General features: G+C 41.0%; 1 protein-coding gene across 3 annotated transcripts in view; it reads left to right on the top strand.

The window, feature by feature from the left end:
- The window catches only part of slc38a5b (solute carrier family 38 member 5b), a 28,780-nt gene extending 14,714 nt beyond the window's left edge, over window positions 1-14,066 (top strand). For all 3 annotated transcript variants that reach the window (XM_030733384.1, XM_030733386.1, XM_030733383.1), the window contains 11 exons: window positions 2-94; window positions 193-274; window positions 2,738-2,820; window positions 6,586-6,644; window positions 10,111-10,227; window positions 10,605-10,684; window positions 11,217-11,317; window positions 11,662-11,786; window positions 12,056-12,200; window positions 12,414-12,517; window positions 13,406-14,066. In XM_030733384.1, coding sequence (XP_030589244.1) covers window positions 2-94; window positions 193-274; window positions 2,738-2,820; window positions 6,586-6,644; window positions 10,111-10,227; window positions 10,605-10,684; window positions 11,217-11,317; window positions 11,662-11,786; window positions 12,056-12,200; window positions 12,414-12,517; window positions 13,406-13,510 — 1,094 coding nt within the window. In that variant the 3' untranslated portion in view covers window positions 13,511-14,066. The remainder of the gene's footprint in view (window position 1; window positions 95-192; window positions 275-2,737; window positions 2,821-6,585; window positions 6,645-10,110; window positions 10,228-10,604; window positions 10,685-11,216; window positions 11,318-11,661; window positions 11,787-12,055; window positions 12,201-12,413; window positions 12,518-13,405) is intronic.
- The last annotated feature ends 2,315 nt before the right edge of the window (window positions 14,067-16,381 follow it).

The raw sequence follows: 16,381 nt of genomic DNA, 5'->3' as shown, positions 1-16,381 counted from the left end.
GGTATCCGCGCTTATGAGCAGCTTGGCCTGAGAGCTTTTGGTCATCCAGGAAAGATTTTAGCAGCTGTGGCCATAACACTGCATAACATAGGAGGTGAGGGTTAAAAGGGTTATGTCAAATGAGTAACCAAATATATATATATAAAAATATCACATATATGTACATTTTGTTCTATTTTTTCTCCCCTGCAGCCATGTCCAGCTACTTGTTCATAGTAAAATATGAATTACCACTAGTCATCCAAGCCTTTCTTGGCCAGACGTCCAGCTCTGAGTGAGTACTGCTAACAGTTATGAAATTAATTCAGTTCAATTTTATACAGTCATATAGCACCAAATCATATGTCATCTCAAAGCATATTAAATAGTAGGGTTAAGTTCTCCTAGTATAATAGAGAGAAACCCAGCAAATTGCCCACAGTCCTCTACAGTGAGGGAATCTGGGGGCTCTGTTTGCCTTTGTGTGAGGCACTGGGCAGATAATTGCATAAATCCTGTAGTTGTCCAAAGTAAATGTCAAAGCCTGACAATGCTTGATGTTTCACATATATTTCAAATAAACCTTGTTTCTAGTGGTGTATTGGTCAAGGTTGCTGGTTGCAAGGTGCAGGTTAGATGGGCTAAGAAGAACATCATAGATAGCCTGGAGCAGGAACAATCTGCCTGACAGAGGTCAACCCACGTGATTTTTCTCCCAAAAAAACGGTCTCCCATTTTGTCCAGGCGCCTTGGAGTCTCATTCCCGCTGCTCTGCTGGATCTCTTCTCCTCAGCAGCTGCTCAACCTGAACTCTCTCTCTCTCTGAGCTCTCCACTTTCTGCCGGTCTTGACTACCACTCCAGAAATTTTAGGGTCTACAGACTCCTGGAACTGCAGCACCTCTCTTGCTAAAAAGACCTTAAACTTGTCCTCATCAGATTTCAGGGTCAGTGTCAGCTTGCAGCTACTTCCATAGATGGCGATGTTACTCAAGCTCCTCGATAGGCCCAACCATCTCCTTAGATGGCGCCCGACTCTCCAATTCTGTGACGATAGAGATGGGGAACTCAATGAGCAGCAGTGGCCACAATATCCTTGGCAGAATTCTGTACCGATAGATCTACACCTTGAATTTTCCTGGCAGGCCTGTCTTGTCAGCATCTTTCAGCCAACCCTCCAACTCCTCACAGGTGTTTAATGGAGGTTATGTCCCTGAGGCTGCTGTCGAAAAACCTCCCTAAGCTTTTCACAGGTTTCTCTGAGGTGGTCAGGATTGATATTCCTGATATGGAGAAGTGGAACCTATCAACCACTTGACCTTTTTCAAAACCAGGGATCTTGATTTCTCTGCCTTGAATGACATCCTGGCCATCCCATCAGGCTCTCCAACCCCCTCAGGCTCCATCTGGGGTGGCTGTGGCTCAGGAAGACCCTGCTAAGACTCTCAGACTGAACTTTCTGATGTCTCTTACCATGGCTGGAACATGGCGCCTCTCTAGAGTTTCTAACACCAGCTTGTGAGACACTGAGTCATAGGCATTGGCCAGACCTAATCACTCACCAGTGCCTATGGTTCAATGCCATCAGTGTCCTTTCATATATATTTCAAATAAAGTTTGTTTCTCCTGTTTCACTACACTAAAACTAACTACACAACTAACTTACCTACGCCAATTGAAACCAAAAAGAAAATACAGGATGTTTTTTACGAGAAAAGATGTTTAAATAAAAAGGCTTCCCACCCCTACAGCTACCAGGACTGCTTCTTAAATAAGATATTTGCAACATTTACAATATGTACAAAATTATTAATCTAGCTGTTCGAGACACAAAAAATGTGTTCACACAACATTACACTCTCTGGTACATGTACACACACTCACACACACACTGGATTCACACAGTTTGTTGCCAGAGAAAATAAAACCCTTGATCTGCTGTATGCTAACGTCAAAGAAGCTCACAGAGCTCCTCTTACCGGCACCATGGAAGCCATCCTGATCACCCACTTTATAACACCTTTATGGAACAAACACTGATCAGTGCTGGAGACTCCTCTCCATTGTAAAATGGAGAGATATAGAAAATCCTTCGAACCCACAGCTATCAGGCTTTTTAATTCTCATACAAATAGATGAGCAATACCAGACATGTGAATTTCCCTTGAAATTGAAAACACAGAAGAAAACAGCACCACCCCCCCAGGCAGGACAGAGTGAACACAATACAGCTATCAGCTATAGCTCCTTGTGTTGCGACACCTCTAAATCAAAGCAGCCTCCCCCTACCTTTAAGGCTTAACAATGTCCACACAGTTCATACAGCTGAAGGAAATTAGCTATCAAGCAAAAAACTGTGTTTGCAACAGGCTGTAAACATGCATATTTCTTCTGTAAAGTTGGGTATTTTAATAGAGGGGCTAGGGTGATGAAGATTCTTTTAAAAGGAACAAGTAAATCACAAATTGCAACCTAAACACTTTATTTTGACTGCACAATGGTTTGGAGGTGTCTGTTTGTGTTCTCAGAACATCATTTGTGTACTAATTTAAGCCAGTTAGATGTGAACTCAACATTAGCATTAGTAACTTCAGTGACTCTGCACCCTGGCATCTAAGTGTACAAAAAACATCACAAGTCTGTATTTGAATTTCTACCAAAACCTGTAATTTTTCAACAGAACCAAAAAACTGTGTTTTACACAGTTTGTGAGTATGTCTTACTGAATGTACAGGTGATGTCTTGTGTTTTGTTCCTAGTGACTGGTTCATGAATGGAAATTACCTGATTATCATCGTCACTGTCTGCATCATCCTGCCACTGGCCATGATGAAGCATCTGGGTATGTCACTTAGGCTCAACTTGTTCTGAATTAGCCTAATCTTCTCGGAGCACTACTTCACTGAATGCTATTTCTAGCCTTTAGACGCTGCTAAACCCCCAGCGCTCCATGTGAAGTATGACTTATACTGAATTTTATTTGATTTTTCACAAAGCCATACAAAAGGCAAAATATGGCTCTCCAAAATGAGACAGCGTGATTAGGTGATGGCAAGGGCAACTCTAAGAGACAAAAATCTTTTCAACACAATAATATTTAGCATACCAAAGTATCTACAGCATCCCAATTCCAAAAAGGTTGGAACATTGGATGCTAAATAAAATGAGTTTCATCAAATGATTAAAATGAGAAAATGCATATTTCAATCTGTGTGGATATTTGTGTGCATATTGAAATCCATGTGTGTATTCAGATTCAGATTTGTAAATGTGTAAATAAATCTGTGCAAAGATTGATTGGGGCAGCTGTAGCTCAGGAGGTAGAGCAGGTCACCTACTAATTGAAAGGTTGGCAGTTCAATTCCTGGCTGCTCCAGGCTGCATGCCAAAGTATCCTTGGGCAAGATACTGAACCCCAAGTTGCCCCAAGTTGTGAATGTGTGTGAATGTTAGACAGTAAGCACTTAGCTTAGTAACACATGGAAGTGCTCGTGTGAATGTAAACGTGTTGTATAAGTGCTCAGAGTAGAAAAGCGCTACAAAAGAACTAGTCCATTTACCATGTGTGAACGCTCAGAGGAATCTTCAAATATGTTTTCACATTTGAAGATTGTGTGTAATTAGAATTGTGAATGTGTAAATAAATGAGTAAGTATCCATTAGTGGCTGAAAAGTCTTTAAAATTTTGCTTGAAGCCCTGAAAATACTGACATCAGTTACAAGTCACCAAATTCTTCAACTGCCTGTCATTTTACATGTGACTTTTACTACTCTAATACTGTGGCAGAGCTGTGCAGTGATCTGTATGTACAGGTGCTGGTCATAAAATTAGAATATCAGGAAAAAGTTGATTTATTTCAATAATTCCATTCAAAAAGTGAAACTTGTATATTATATTCATTCATTACACACAGACTGATATATTTCAAATGTTTGTTTCTTTTAATTTTGATGATTATAACTGACAACTAATTAAAAACCTCAAATTCAGTATCTCAGAAAATTAGAATATTACTTAAGACCAGTACAAAAAAAGGATTTTTAGAAATGTTGGCCAACTGAAAAGTATGAACATGAAAAGTATGAACATGAAAAGTATGAGCATGTACTGCACTCAGTACTTAATTGGGGCTCCTTTTGCCTGGATTCCTGCAGCAATGCGGCGTGGCATGGAGTCCATCAGTCTGCATCACTGCTCAGGTGTTATGAGAGCCCAGGTTGCTCTGATAGTGGCCTTCAGCTCTTCTGAATTGTTGGGTCTGGTGTATCACATCTTCCTCTTCACAATACCCCATAGATTTTCTATGGGGTTAAGGTCAGGCGAATTTGCTGGCCAATGAAGAACAGGGATACATGGTCCTTAAAGCAGGTACTGGTAGCTTTGGCACTGTGTGTAGGTGCCAAGTCCTGTTGGAAAATGAAATCTGCATCTCCATAAAGTTGGTCAGCAGCAGGAAGCATGAAGTGCTCTAAAACTTCCTGGTAGACGGCCGTGTTGACCTTGGACCTCAGAAAACACAGTGGACCAACAGCAGCAGATGACACGGCACCCCAAACCATCACTGACTGTGGAAACTTTACACTGGACCTCAGCCAGATGGATTCTGTGCCTCTCCTCTCTTCCTCCAGACTCTGGGACCTTGATTTCCAAAGGAAATGCAACATTGACTTTGATCAGAGAACATAACTTTGGAGCACTCAGCAGCAGTCCAGTCCTTTTTGTCTTTAGTCCAGGAGAGACGCTTCTGACGCCATCTCTGTTCAAGAGTGGCTCGACACGAGGACTGCGACAGCTGAAACCCATGTCTGCATACGTCTGTGTGGTGGTTCTTGAAGCACTGACTCCAGCTGCAGTCCACTCTTTGTGAATCTCCCCCACATTGTTGAATGGGTTTTGTTTCACAATCCTTTCCAGGGTGCAGTGATCCCTGTTGTACACTTTTTTCTACCACATCTTTTCCTTCCCTTCGCCTCTCTATTAATGTGCTTGGACACAGAGCTCTGTGAACAGCCAGCCTCTTTAGCAATGACCTTTTGTATCTTGCCCTCCTTGTGCAAGGTGTCAAAGGTCGTCTTGTGGACAACTGTCAAGTCAGCAGTCTTCTTTGTATGTGTGGAGAGTTTTCTGTAAGTCAAGGGTTTATTGACCACAAGCTCAAGCTCACAGACTCAGTCTGTTTCTCTTGCTCAGTGCGTGCCACTAGGTGGCGTATTACTCAGTCTTCAATTGTGACATTAGTCAGCTGGTAGGGGTGGTTGTGCCATGCAAAGCAGGCTCAGATGGACAGACTACGATGGATTTACCATACACTTACTGTAAGGACATATTTATGTTTTTTCAGTAGCTGTCAAAAGTAGCTCATATTGGAGTTTTGTAAACGATGAAATGTTATCTATAATTGGGAACAACTGTGATTGTTCAGCTTATGGTTCACCGAGCAAACGCTTACATCCACTGGGAGAAAGGAGCTAGCTGTGTGGGAGTCACTGGAGAATTTAATATCTAGCTAGAGCAGGGGTGGGCAATCCCAGGCCCCGAGGGCCGGTGTCCTGCACGTTTTAGATGTGTCCCTGATCCAACCTGAATCAAATGGCTGAATTACCTCCTCAGTATGCAGTCAAGTTCTCCAGAGTCCTGCTAATGACTTCTATATGTGATTCAGGTGTGTTGGCTCAGGAACACATCTAAAACATGCAGGACACCGGCCCTCGAGGCCTCGAGTTGCCCACCCCTGAGCTAGAGGCTGGAGTGATATGCTGTACAGCAGGGCTCTTCAACTCCAGGCCTCAAGGTCCGGTGTCCTGCAGGTTTTAGATGTGTCCCTGATCCAACACACCTGAATCAAATGGTTGAATTACCTCCTCAGTATACAGTCAAGTTCTCCAGAGTCCTGCTAATGACTTCTATATTTGACTCATGTCAAATGTGGTCCATTTGGACTCAATATCCTCAGCCTTCCTTGAAATGCTGTTGAAGTTCTGCCTCCACATCAGTGATCAGCTGATTACTGAGCACCCCGTCCAGTGACTCCAAGAAGGGTGGGTACACTGAACTATCATTTGGCGCATGAGCGCAAACAACAGTCAGGACCCGTTCCCCACCCCGAAGGTGCAGGGAAGCAACCCTCTCGTCCACTAGTGGAAACTCCAACGTACAGGCAGTTAGCCGAGGGGATACAAGAATGCCCAGCCCAGCTCGCTGCCTCTCGCTGAGGGCAAGTCCAGACTGGAACAGCGTCCAGCCCCTCTCCACGTTCCAGAGCCCAGGCCATGCATTGAGATGAGCCCGATTATATATAACGAGTATCTCTCAACCTCACGCACTAGCTCAGGCACCTTCCCCACCAGAGACGTGACATTCCATGTCCTGATGGCGAGTCTCGATAGCTGGGGATCGGTCCGCCAGGGCCTCCACTTTTGGCCACCGCCGGACACACATCAAATTCAAAATGAGCTAATATTTTTCATGAAATAGAACACAGAAAGCGTATCAAATGTTTAAGCTGAGGCATTTTACTATTTACTTTTTACACAGTGTCCCAACTTTTTTGGAATTGGGGTTGTAATTTGTACTTTTGTCTAAAGACTGTTCTCTTGCATTCTGCAGGGTATCTTGGTTATACAAGTGGCTTTTCTCTCTCCTGCATGGTCTTTTTCCTCTCTGTGGTGAGTCATCACCACCATGTGCAACTTGATTGTTCTTGCTATTCTACAGGCAAAGTTTAAGAGCTACAGGATCAACTGACTGTGTAAATGTACAGACTAACTGGTTAGCATAGTGGAGCATTTAAGTAGCTAAAGAGTTTGATATTTTATCTCATGAGGTGATGGAAACCAAAACAAAGCTAAAAGCAGAGGAATTATTAGCCTTTCACAGCTCCAGATACCTGCTAATGTTATCTGCTGAATGTGTGAAGTAGGCAAATGTTTAGTAAATCTTTATTAAGATACTCTTGTGCGGGTACTTTACCCTTGTGCGGGTACTTTCCCATTGCCATCACTTCCTTTGGCAGTGGATGATTGTCCCTGTATCATTCTAATATGATGCTCCTCTTCATTGTTGCTTTAAGCAAAGATGTCTCTGGTTTCAGCTTTGAACACCCAAAGGTATTAGGTAGCACAAGCACAAAACGTTGATAGCTGACAAATCTCAAATACATCATGTCATGCCAACAAACATGCTAACATTTTGACCTTGTGGCCTTCATCAGAGTATGAAAAAACATGGAGGTCATATCCTTTATATACTACAATCTGATTGGTTTAAAAAGAATCACGTTAATCCTCTTTCTAATCTCTTAACAATATAACAAGTTAAATCTTCAAACAGAATAGTGTGTTTACAACTAAGGGTACAAGTTTTATTATAAACATTCTGTATTCTTGTGTATATCATATAAGTTTGTTCACAAACACATTTTAAGGTCAAATCATCACTCAGAGCAGCAGGTATCACTGAGTTGAGAGCTGAAATCCAGTACATCTCCCTCTGAGAAAAGAGCTTAGATAAACTGGCCCCTCTGGCTGGAAGAGTTACAGTGCAGAGCGGCAGGAGAGCCATGTTTAGCTTCATGATAGTGTTTGGTCATGGCGTACTCTCATGTTTCCAGTACAAATGGCTGTTTTGTGTTCTGAAATACAGTGGCTTGCAAAAGTATTCATACCCTTGAACTTTTCTATATTTTTTTCACATTACAACCACAAACATAAATATATTTCACTGGAATTTAATGTGAAAGACCAACACAAAGTGGTTACAATTGTGAAGTGGAAAGAAAATTATACATGATTCAAAACATTTTTTACAAATAAAAAATTGAAAACTGTGGTGTGCAAAAGTATTGAGCCCCCCTGAGTCAGTACTTTGTGGAACCACCTTTTGCTGCAGTTACAGCTGCAGGTCTTTTAGGGTTTGTTTCCACCAGCTTTGAACATCTAGTGACTGAAATTTTTGCCCATTCTTCTTTGCAAAACAGCTCAAGCTCAGTCAGATTAGATGGAGAGCGTTTGTGAACAGCAGTTTTCAGATCTTGCCACAAATTCTGGATTGGGTTTAGGTCTGGACTTTGACTGGGCCGTTCTAACACATGAACATGTTTGGTTTGAAACCATTCCATTGTAGCCCTGGCTTTATGTTTAGGGTCGTTGTCCTGCTGGAAGGTGAACCTCCGCCCCAGTCTCAAGTCTTTTGCAGACTCCAACAGGTTTTCTTCCTGTATTTGGCTCCATCCATCTTCCCATCAACTCTGACCAACTTCCCTGTCCCTGCTGAAGAGAAGCAGCCCCAGAGCGTGATGCTGCCACCACCATATGTGACAGTGGGGATGGTGTGTTCAGAGTGATGTGCAGTGTTAATTCTCTGCCACACACAGCGTTTTGCATTTTGGCCAAAAAGTTCAATTTTGGTCTCCTCTGACCAAAGCACCTTGTTCCACATGTTTGCTGTGTCTCCAACATGGCGTCTGGCAAACTGCAAACAGGACTTTTTATGGTTTTCTTTTAACAATGGCTTTCTTCTTGCCACTCTTCCATAAAGACCACATTTGTGCAGTACATGACTAATAGTTGTCCTGTGGACAGATTCCCCCACCTGAGCTGTGGATCTCTGCATTTGGTCCAGAGTCACCGTGGGCCTCTTGGCTGCATCTCTGATCAGTGCTCTTCTTGTTGGGCCTGTAAGTTTAGGTGGACGGCCTTGTCTTGGTAGGTTTACAGTTGTGCCGTACTCTTTCTATTTCTGGATAATGGATTGAACAGTGCTCCGTGAGATGTTCAAAGCTTGGGAAATCTTTTTATAGCCTAAGCCTGCTTTAAACTTCTCCACAACCTTCTTCCTGACCTGTCTGCTGTGTTCTTTGGACTTCATGATGCTGTTTACTCCCCAATATTCTCTTAACCAACCTCTGAGGCCGTCACGGAGCAGCTGTATTTGTACTGAGGTTAGATTACACACAGGTGGACTCTTTGTAGTCATTAGCAGTCATCGGGTAACTTCTGAATGCAGTTGGTTGCATTCAGAGAAAAGGGGGATCAATACTTTTGCACACCACACTTTTCAGTTTTTTATTTGTAAAGAATGTTTTGAATCATGTATAATTTTCTTTGCACTTCACAATTGTAACCACTTTGTGTTGGTCTTTCACATTAAATTCCAGTGAATATATATTTATGTTTGTGGTTGTGACAAAATATGGAAAAGGTCAAGGGGTATGAATACTTTTGCAAGCCACTGTACATTGTTTCATCTCTGGTTTTCCTTTCTGGCATTGTCATTCTTCACAGATTTTAAATAATTTGTATTATTTGGGTTTTAATTTTTATTTCATTTTCAGTTCAGGCTCAGAATTAGATGGGGGGATTTAGAACAGACAATACAAAGACAACAGCTGAATCAGTCATAAAGTTTATCCTCGTGTCAACTGCAAAGACAAACTAATGACAACCTAAAACTAATTTCAAATAGTTTTTCTTTTTCTAAATAATAGATTTAATTTTTTCACTTAACTAAAAGATTTTAGTTCACTAAACCACTTTAATAACCTCCTTCCTCAGTAATATTTTTGACAAGCAACCACCTCTTTGCTTCCTCTTTATATCATTCCCAGTGTGTGGGAATGTCAGTGTGGTACAAATTAGTAAAGACAGAGATTATTTTTGATTAAAACATTAATCTAGATGGAGCTTGTTTTTATTTTAAAACTGTTTAGAAAATGAAATAAAAAAGGTTTTGAAAATGAAAACATGTGTGGAGTGTGGACTTAGTCTTTGTGTCGCCACGAACTAACTGTGAAACATGTTATTTTGTTACCAACAGGAGCATTTAAGATAAGATAAGATAAAACTTTAATGATCCCACGACGGGGAAATTTGTGCATTACAGCAGCTCAATACAGAGAAAAAATGAAAAGGATGAGTAAGAACAAATAACTAAACTAAAAAACTAAAACTAAAATTCAATAGAATAAAATAAAATAGCAAAAAAACTATACACATATACATAAGCACTATATACATAAATATATATATCAGTGTCAATACCCACATTTACATATACACACATATACACACACGTCAAACACTATATAAAGATATCAAAGGTAGAATTTAACTTTGTCTTTCTCTCTCACATCAGGTCATCTATAAGAGATTTAACATTTCTTGTCCTCTGGAAGCATTTGGAAACTATTCTGTGAAAACAGTTGTCCCAGAAGACGCATGTACTGCCAAATTCTTCACCATCAACCAAGAGGTCAGAAATAAACTTCATTTTAAGCGATGATAATAGAACTACTTTGCAAAACTTGGAAAGTAGATGCCGTTTTAGCCCCAGAGTTAAGAAAGGAGACTAATTGTCCAAAGGTTGCTAGTTTGAGGCTGGATTCAGGGATCTCCTGAAAAAAATGAGGGTTATACACAAAAACGTAACTAAGGTTAAATATTCACTTTAATTGTTCCTTTCTGATTAGCTTTGGTCAGAAGACTGAGGTATGCTCTGGCCAGCTTTATGGGCAGGAACTATTTGTGGATGCATCATATTATACAGCACATGATCAAAGTTCAAAGATCCAAGTTCATGTTTTTCCTGCAAAACCAGTGAGTGGATCTCTTCTGATGCTTGATTTGCAGACAGCATATACCATCCCTATACTGGCATTTGCTTTTGTATGTCACCCTGAAGTGCTTCCAATCTACACTGAACTGAGCAAGTAAGATACAAACAGACTGCTACACATACAGTACACACAACACATAATAGGATTATGTAGGTGAAGAGCATTGTTCATGTTTGGCTTCAGAACGTTGCCCTCCTGATTTTATGATGGTGCCCCAAATTCAAAATATCCTCATTAATAAAAAAAATAAATAAAACACACAAACAATTAACAGGTAAAGGCAGACCCGTCGCTATGGGCGGGCCCTAGGGGGCCGTGCCCGCCCACTGATACGCTTGGGCCCGCCCTGGCCCGCCCACCCACCCAAGCCAAATCACTAATCAAGCTAATAATAGTGGTGCCCCCCTGTTGGATTTCATAAGCCCCCCTTAAGACTGAGATCTGGCGACGGGACTGGGTAAAGGATGCATATGATTTGTTAAATACTAGGTCTCCAGCTTGTGTGTGTGTGTGTGTGTGTGTGTGTGTGTGTTTGTGTGTGTCTGAACTGACTCAGATTAGTGTAGCAATATTCACATTTATCTTTGAGTGTCTCTGTTTAAAACATCATGTTGTTCCTCCAAAGCCCAACAAAGAGGAGAATGCAGAATATTGGCAATGTTTCCATCTTTGGCATGTTCACCATGTACTTCTTCACTGCCATATTTGGCTATCTGACCTTCTACGGTGAGACTCTCTCTTTATGTTATCTGCAAAACATAGCAAATGGAGAATTTCTATATCTCTGTGTATGTATATTTATGTTACCTGTGTTATGGAAACATCTGTTTACATGCTGCGTAGCCACATTGTGGAGACTTGACTTTCTTTTAGGGGCAAAAAAGAAACATAACATACATTTTTGTAAAGTTTAGAGACGAGCTTAGCATCATGATTATACAAGTTAGCATTAGGGCAGGTCTCCAGCATATGATGTCAGTTAATATAATGTACCCTGAAGTGATGGAAACACAAGTGTGTGTGTGTGTGTGTGTGTGTGTGTGTGTGTGTGTGTGTGTGTGTGTGTGCAGAGAACACTGAAGCTGAGCTCCTCCATACCTACAGTAAGGGTGATCCCCTAGACGTTCTGATCCTGTGTGTTCGGCTCGCTGTCCTGGTGGCCGTTACTCTGACTGTTCCTGTGGTCTTGTTTCCTGTAAGAACAAGTACCTTTTTTTTTTTTCATACTTACAAATCATGAGTTAAATAAAAGTCCCAGAGCGCACAGCAGAAAAAAACATCCATGCAAGACCTTCAAATATCACAGACTTGTGTAACTGTGTGGATAAATTCAGTGGCTGAAATGACTTATACACGTTATAAAACACGTCCTGTATCTCCTGTTGTCTGCTCTGGTTGCTGACACAGAAGAAGTTTGCATGTTGATGTCTGCACCATGCATCCTTACATCTGTGTTTCTGTCAGATCCGTCGTGCCCTCTTGCAGCTCCTGTTTCCAGGGAAACCCTTCTGCTGGGTGCGTCACGTCATCATCGCGGTGTGTTTGCTGTTTTCTGTCAACTGCCTGGTCATCCTCGTCCCCAACATTCGAGACATTTTTGGAATTACTGGTGAGATATTAGTCAAGAATTAAGGTACCCAAAGCCTGGAAAACTATTGTTCAAGGCTACTTAAAAATGTTATAAGAACATCTGGCAACTTGGAAGAAATATATATACATACCCACACATACAGTGCTACTGTGCTACTGAACATCCAACTAAAGTAGAGATCATTCATCGTATGGGACCATTTTATTTCTTGCACCTTCTCTTTATGTCCAGGTGCAACCACTGCTCCCACTCTGATATTCATCCTTCCTGGGCTGTTTTACATTCGCATCATCCCTACCAACCAGGAGCCCATGAACTCCAGACCAAAGATCCTGGTAGGTTCAGAGAAAATGTTACATATGCATGTTTGTTAATTCTTTATAATGGCCCACAGAAGACAACTCCTCTGGTAGATGTAACCAAAACTTCAGACTCAGACTGGGTAAAACATGGTGCCCATGTTCAGTCCAGGTTACAAATGAAGTTAAGGAGAGTTTACTCATGGTTCAGAGGTTGCTCACCAGAGGATGACTTGTTTGATGTGTTAAGGTTAGCCTTTTTTTAAAGGCAACCCAGATACATAACCCACTGGTGAATTTCAATCACTGAAAAGTAAGTAAGTAAATTTTATTTCTGTAGCACAATTAAAACCAAAGTGCAACATTAAAATAAAATAGAATAAAAAAAATTGACACTATATACATTCACAATGTTTACATGAAATAACCCAACAGCAACCAATCCTCCAATCACAGTTCCAGAAATCAGCATTTTCCCAGAGCTTGACAGAAAGGTCCGTCTCCAGCTCAGATTTAAAAACAGTCACAGTTAATGTGAGCAGCATATTTAGCACACATGCAGGTGAAAAATGCATTTAAGGCTTTAAACACCAACAGTGCCACTTTATACTGGATTGTGTAATACACCGTGCTGTACTGAGATGTCTCTTTTTGGTCCCACTTATTTAGCTTCAGCATTTTGGACTAATTCTAAATGGCCAAGAGATTATTGACTAACTCCAGTACATAGTGTATTACAGTTGTCCAGTTTAACCCTTTCCAGATCAGAAGGCTTTTACAAGCTTTTTAGTGTGGAGATTATGAGCTGATAGATACTACTCATGACCACTGCAGGTATTTGTCTGTCAAAGAGTAGAAGAAAAGAAGCTCCTGTCCTCAGCATCACCACGAGCACAGAGCTACACTGACTTTTTTTTCCCCCAGGCTGCGTGTTTCTCTGCATTGGGTTTCATATTCATTACCATGAGCCTGACGTTCATCGGACTTGACTGGATAAGTGGAGAAAAGCGAAGTCTCGGGGGCCATTAAAGTGCATCTCCTCAGGCTTAAAGCAGCTGCCCACTGCTGAATCTCTCCTCCAATGAGAAGCAAAATTCGACCTTCTGCTGAAAGTCCCAGGCTTTGGTGGGACTGTTTCCATTAATCACGAGGAGGGACAAGGAGCCAAGTCATCTCTCTCTCTGTTCTACACAAAGAACTGGCCAACATGGAGCAGACCACGGAGCTCTGTAACTACCAAACGCTATGCGTGATGACAGAGCTTGGCTAGTGTTTAATAACAGCAATATTAAAAACAAATAAAGCAAATATCTGAATGCAAAAAGTTTAACTAAGCAATGTTTGATGGGGCCAATTTATTATGTTGTTATTAAAAGGCTATTAAAATAACTTCCATCATGGTGCTGTACAGTATGAGGTGTCCAAACAGTTGCTTTGTGATAATTCACTACATTTGATGAACTGTATATTCTGTATTGTAACTGATCAGTAAATGTGTAACTGTGAGCCAAGTAATTAAACAAAACTCATTTGTGAATGTATTCTTGAGCCATTATTATTATTGAATAAAAATTCATTAGCAAAATCTGTATTTTTTAAATAGTGTTTTTGAAATGTGGGATCACTGTTACAGAGCCAATACAGAAGTGCAGTTTGCTTCACCTGCATTAAACAGCAATATTCCAACCACAGCGATACAGTTACTCATGTTACTCTGTACACTGATTTTGTTAACAGAACATGTTTAGTCAGTTGTTTTCGTCTCATATGAAGCTTCTGAGTGACATCAAGCAAATCTGAGGAATAAACAACATCTCAGTCTCAAGTTATGAGTGCCAATCACTTTTTGGCAGCCAGGAAAAGTGTTATTTTTAGTTGTAACGTCCCTTTAAGGTAATTTCTGGTGTTATAAGGGAGTGTTTGAAGTAGAACTTGTCTCATAGGAGGCTTATTCACTGCAATCACTTTTTGGCAGCTATTAAACTTGTTCTCAATCAATTGTTCTCAAAAACAATACAAAGTCATAATGATAGTGGAGTAATAAGTCTTTATTTATTTACCTACAACAGCTACAGTCTTTTAACCAAGATAAACAAACACAGTAGACAGATACTTTATTGATCCCAAAGGAAATTAGAGAGAAAAAAATGCAGCAAGCTCCTCAGTTTTGTAGTAAACATAATAAACCTATAGACATCATAAATTATATTGTGCTGTCTGTGTTATAAACTGCAAACAAACTTTTGACAAGTGTCATCATTCAGTGTCAAGACACACTAAAGTTCCCTGCATGCATGCATACATACATACTTACCTTTGCCTTATAAAAAGAGCCTAGAATTATAGTTATTTGCACATTATGTCAGTTTAATCCCAGAATGAGCAGCAGGTTAATTATGTACGTTAAATAATTTCAAGCTAGGCGCTGCAGCGTTAAGGAGCTGCGTGCTCCCGCGGACCGCAATCAATTTCTGGCAGACGATCACTTTTTGGCACAACACCGGAAGTCCAATTCTGACATTCTGTGTCAAACGCTAATTGGGCTCCATGGTGCTGAGCACTGAGCACAGGGCTCACTAGATGACGTTGGACCCTCAGGCCACCCTCATCAAGTCTGTTTCTTGACTGGTCAGAAACACTCACACCAGGTCGTGGAGGTCATGTTGTAGGGCTCTGGCAGCACTCATCCTGTTCCTCCTTGCACAGGGAAGTACCTTCTACGGCCCTGTCCGGCTCTCTGAGAATAACTGTCTGTCTGCTGGAATCTCCTCCATGCTCTGAGACTGTGCTGGGAGACACCGCAAACCTTGCATGTACTGCTGTGCCATCCTGGAGGAGCTGGACTACCTGTGCAACTTCTATAGGGTCCACTATATATATATATATCAGTGGCCTCCTCCTGGAAAACCATTCCTGTTTTGGAAGTTGACTCATTGGTGCCCTCTTGCGCACTTGTGCCTCTTGTGTTGGTAATTTCATCAGAGGTGGCAAAAGTACAGACATTCTGTACTGCAGTAAAGTACAGATTTGTGTGTTAAAAATACTCTTGTAAAAGATGAAGTACTGATTCAACTTCTTTATTCAAGTAAAAGTGTAAAAGTACAGGCTCTGAAATGTACTCAAAGAAAGTAAAAGTATTTTTCTACCAGATACCAGCTAACTGAACCTCATGCTATATTAATGTAATAATAAAGCAATATTATTACTTGAGAATACAAACTTTATTTCAATCTAAACTGTAATTCTAATGAATGCACTCAGCTTGAATCTGTTATGTAAAACATGAGCAGAGAAAAAGAGAGAATTTAAAAACAGCTCTATTTGCTGTTCCCAGCATTGTAGAGGATGACTCTGCCTCATCACCTAAACAGAAAAATTTGTATAATTGGGGTTAAAGTGGGATTCAGGAGGTGGGGGGACTCTAAGATCAGTTTTTGTGGGGAAAAGAATTCCAGATCACAATAATTCCTGTTGTAGCTCCAGTAGATTTTCTTTGTCTGCAGGCTTGATGAGCTGCTGCTGCTCTGAGGTTTACTGCTCTGTGTGGATTTACACAACTGAATTCAACAAGATGTAACCCAGTATTTCATGAGCTGATTCCCATCCCCCACACTGACAGTATGCTGCTTATACTGTTTTCATACTGACAGTATGCAGTTGGTATAAAGGTGGAATTCAGTGAATGAATCTCAGCATCAGTTCAAACTCACCTCTGCTGCACTGATGTAACCTGTAACTCTGACCATGAACACCACAGCTGCTCTGCACAGTCCATCACAGAGCTTTACTGTAAAATCACCACAGTACAGCAAACATTTGGGGGTCAGTTCAGTAGCAGCGGGGGTTGTTAATCAGTTTCAGCTGCTTTAGTGTTAATGAAATTCAGAGGTGGGAAGGAAC

The sequence above is a fragment of the Archocentrus centrarchus genome, chromosome 7 (genome assembly GCF_007364275.1).
Source record: "Archocentrus centrarchus isolate MPI-CPG fArcCen1 chromosome 7, fArcCen1, whole genome shotgun sequence".
Lineage (NCBI taxonomy): Eukaryota > Metazoa > Chordata > Actinopteri > Cichliformes > Cichlidae > Archocentrus > Archocentrus centrarchus.
This window is presented reverse-complemented; position numbering and strand designations above follow the sequence as displayed.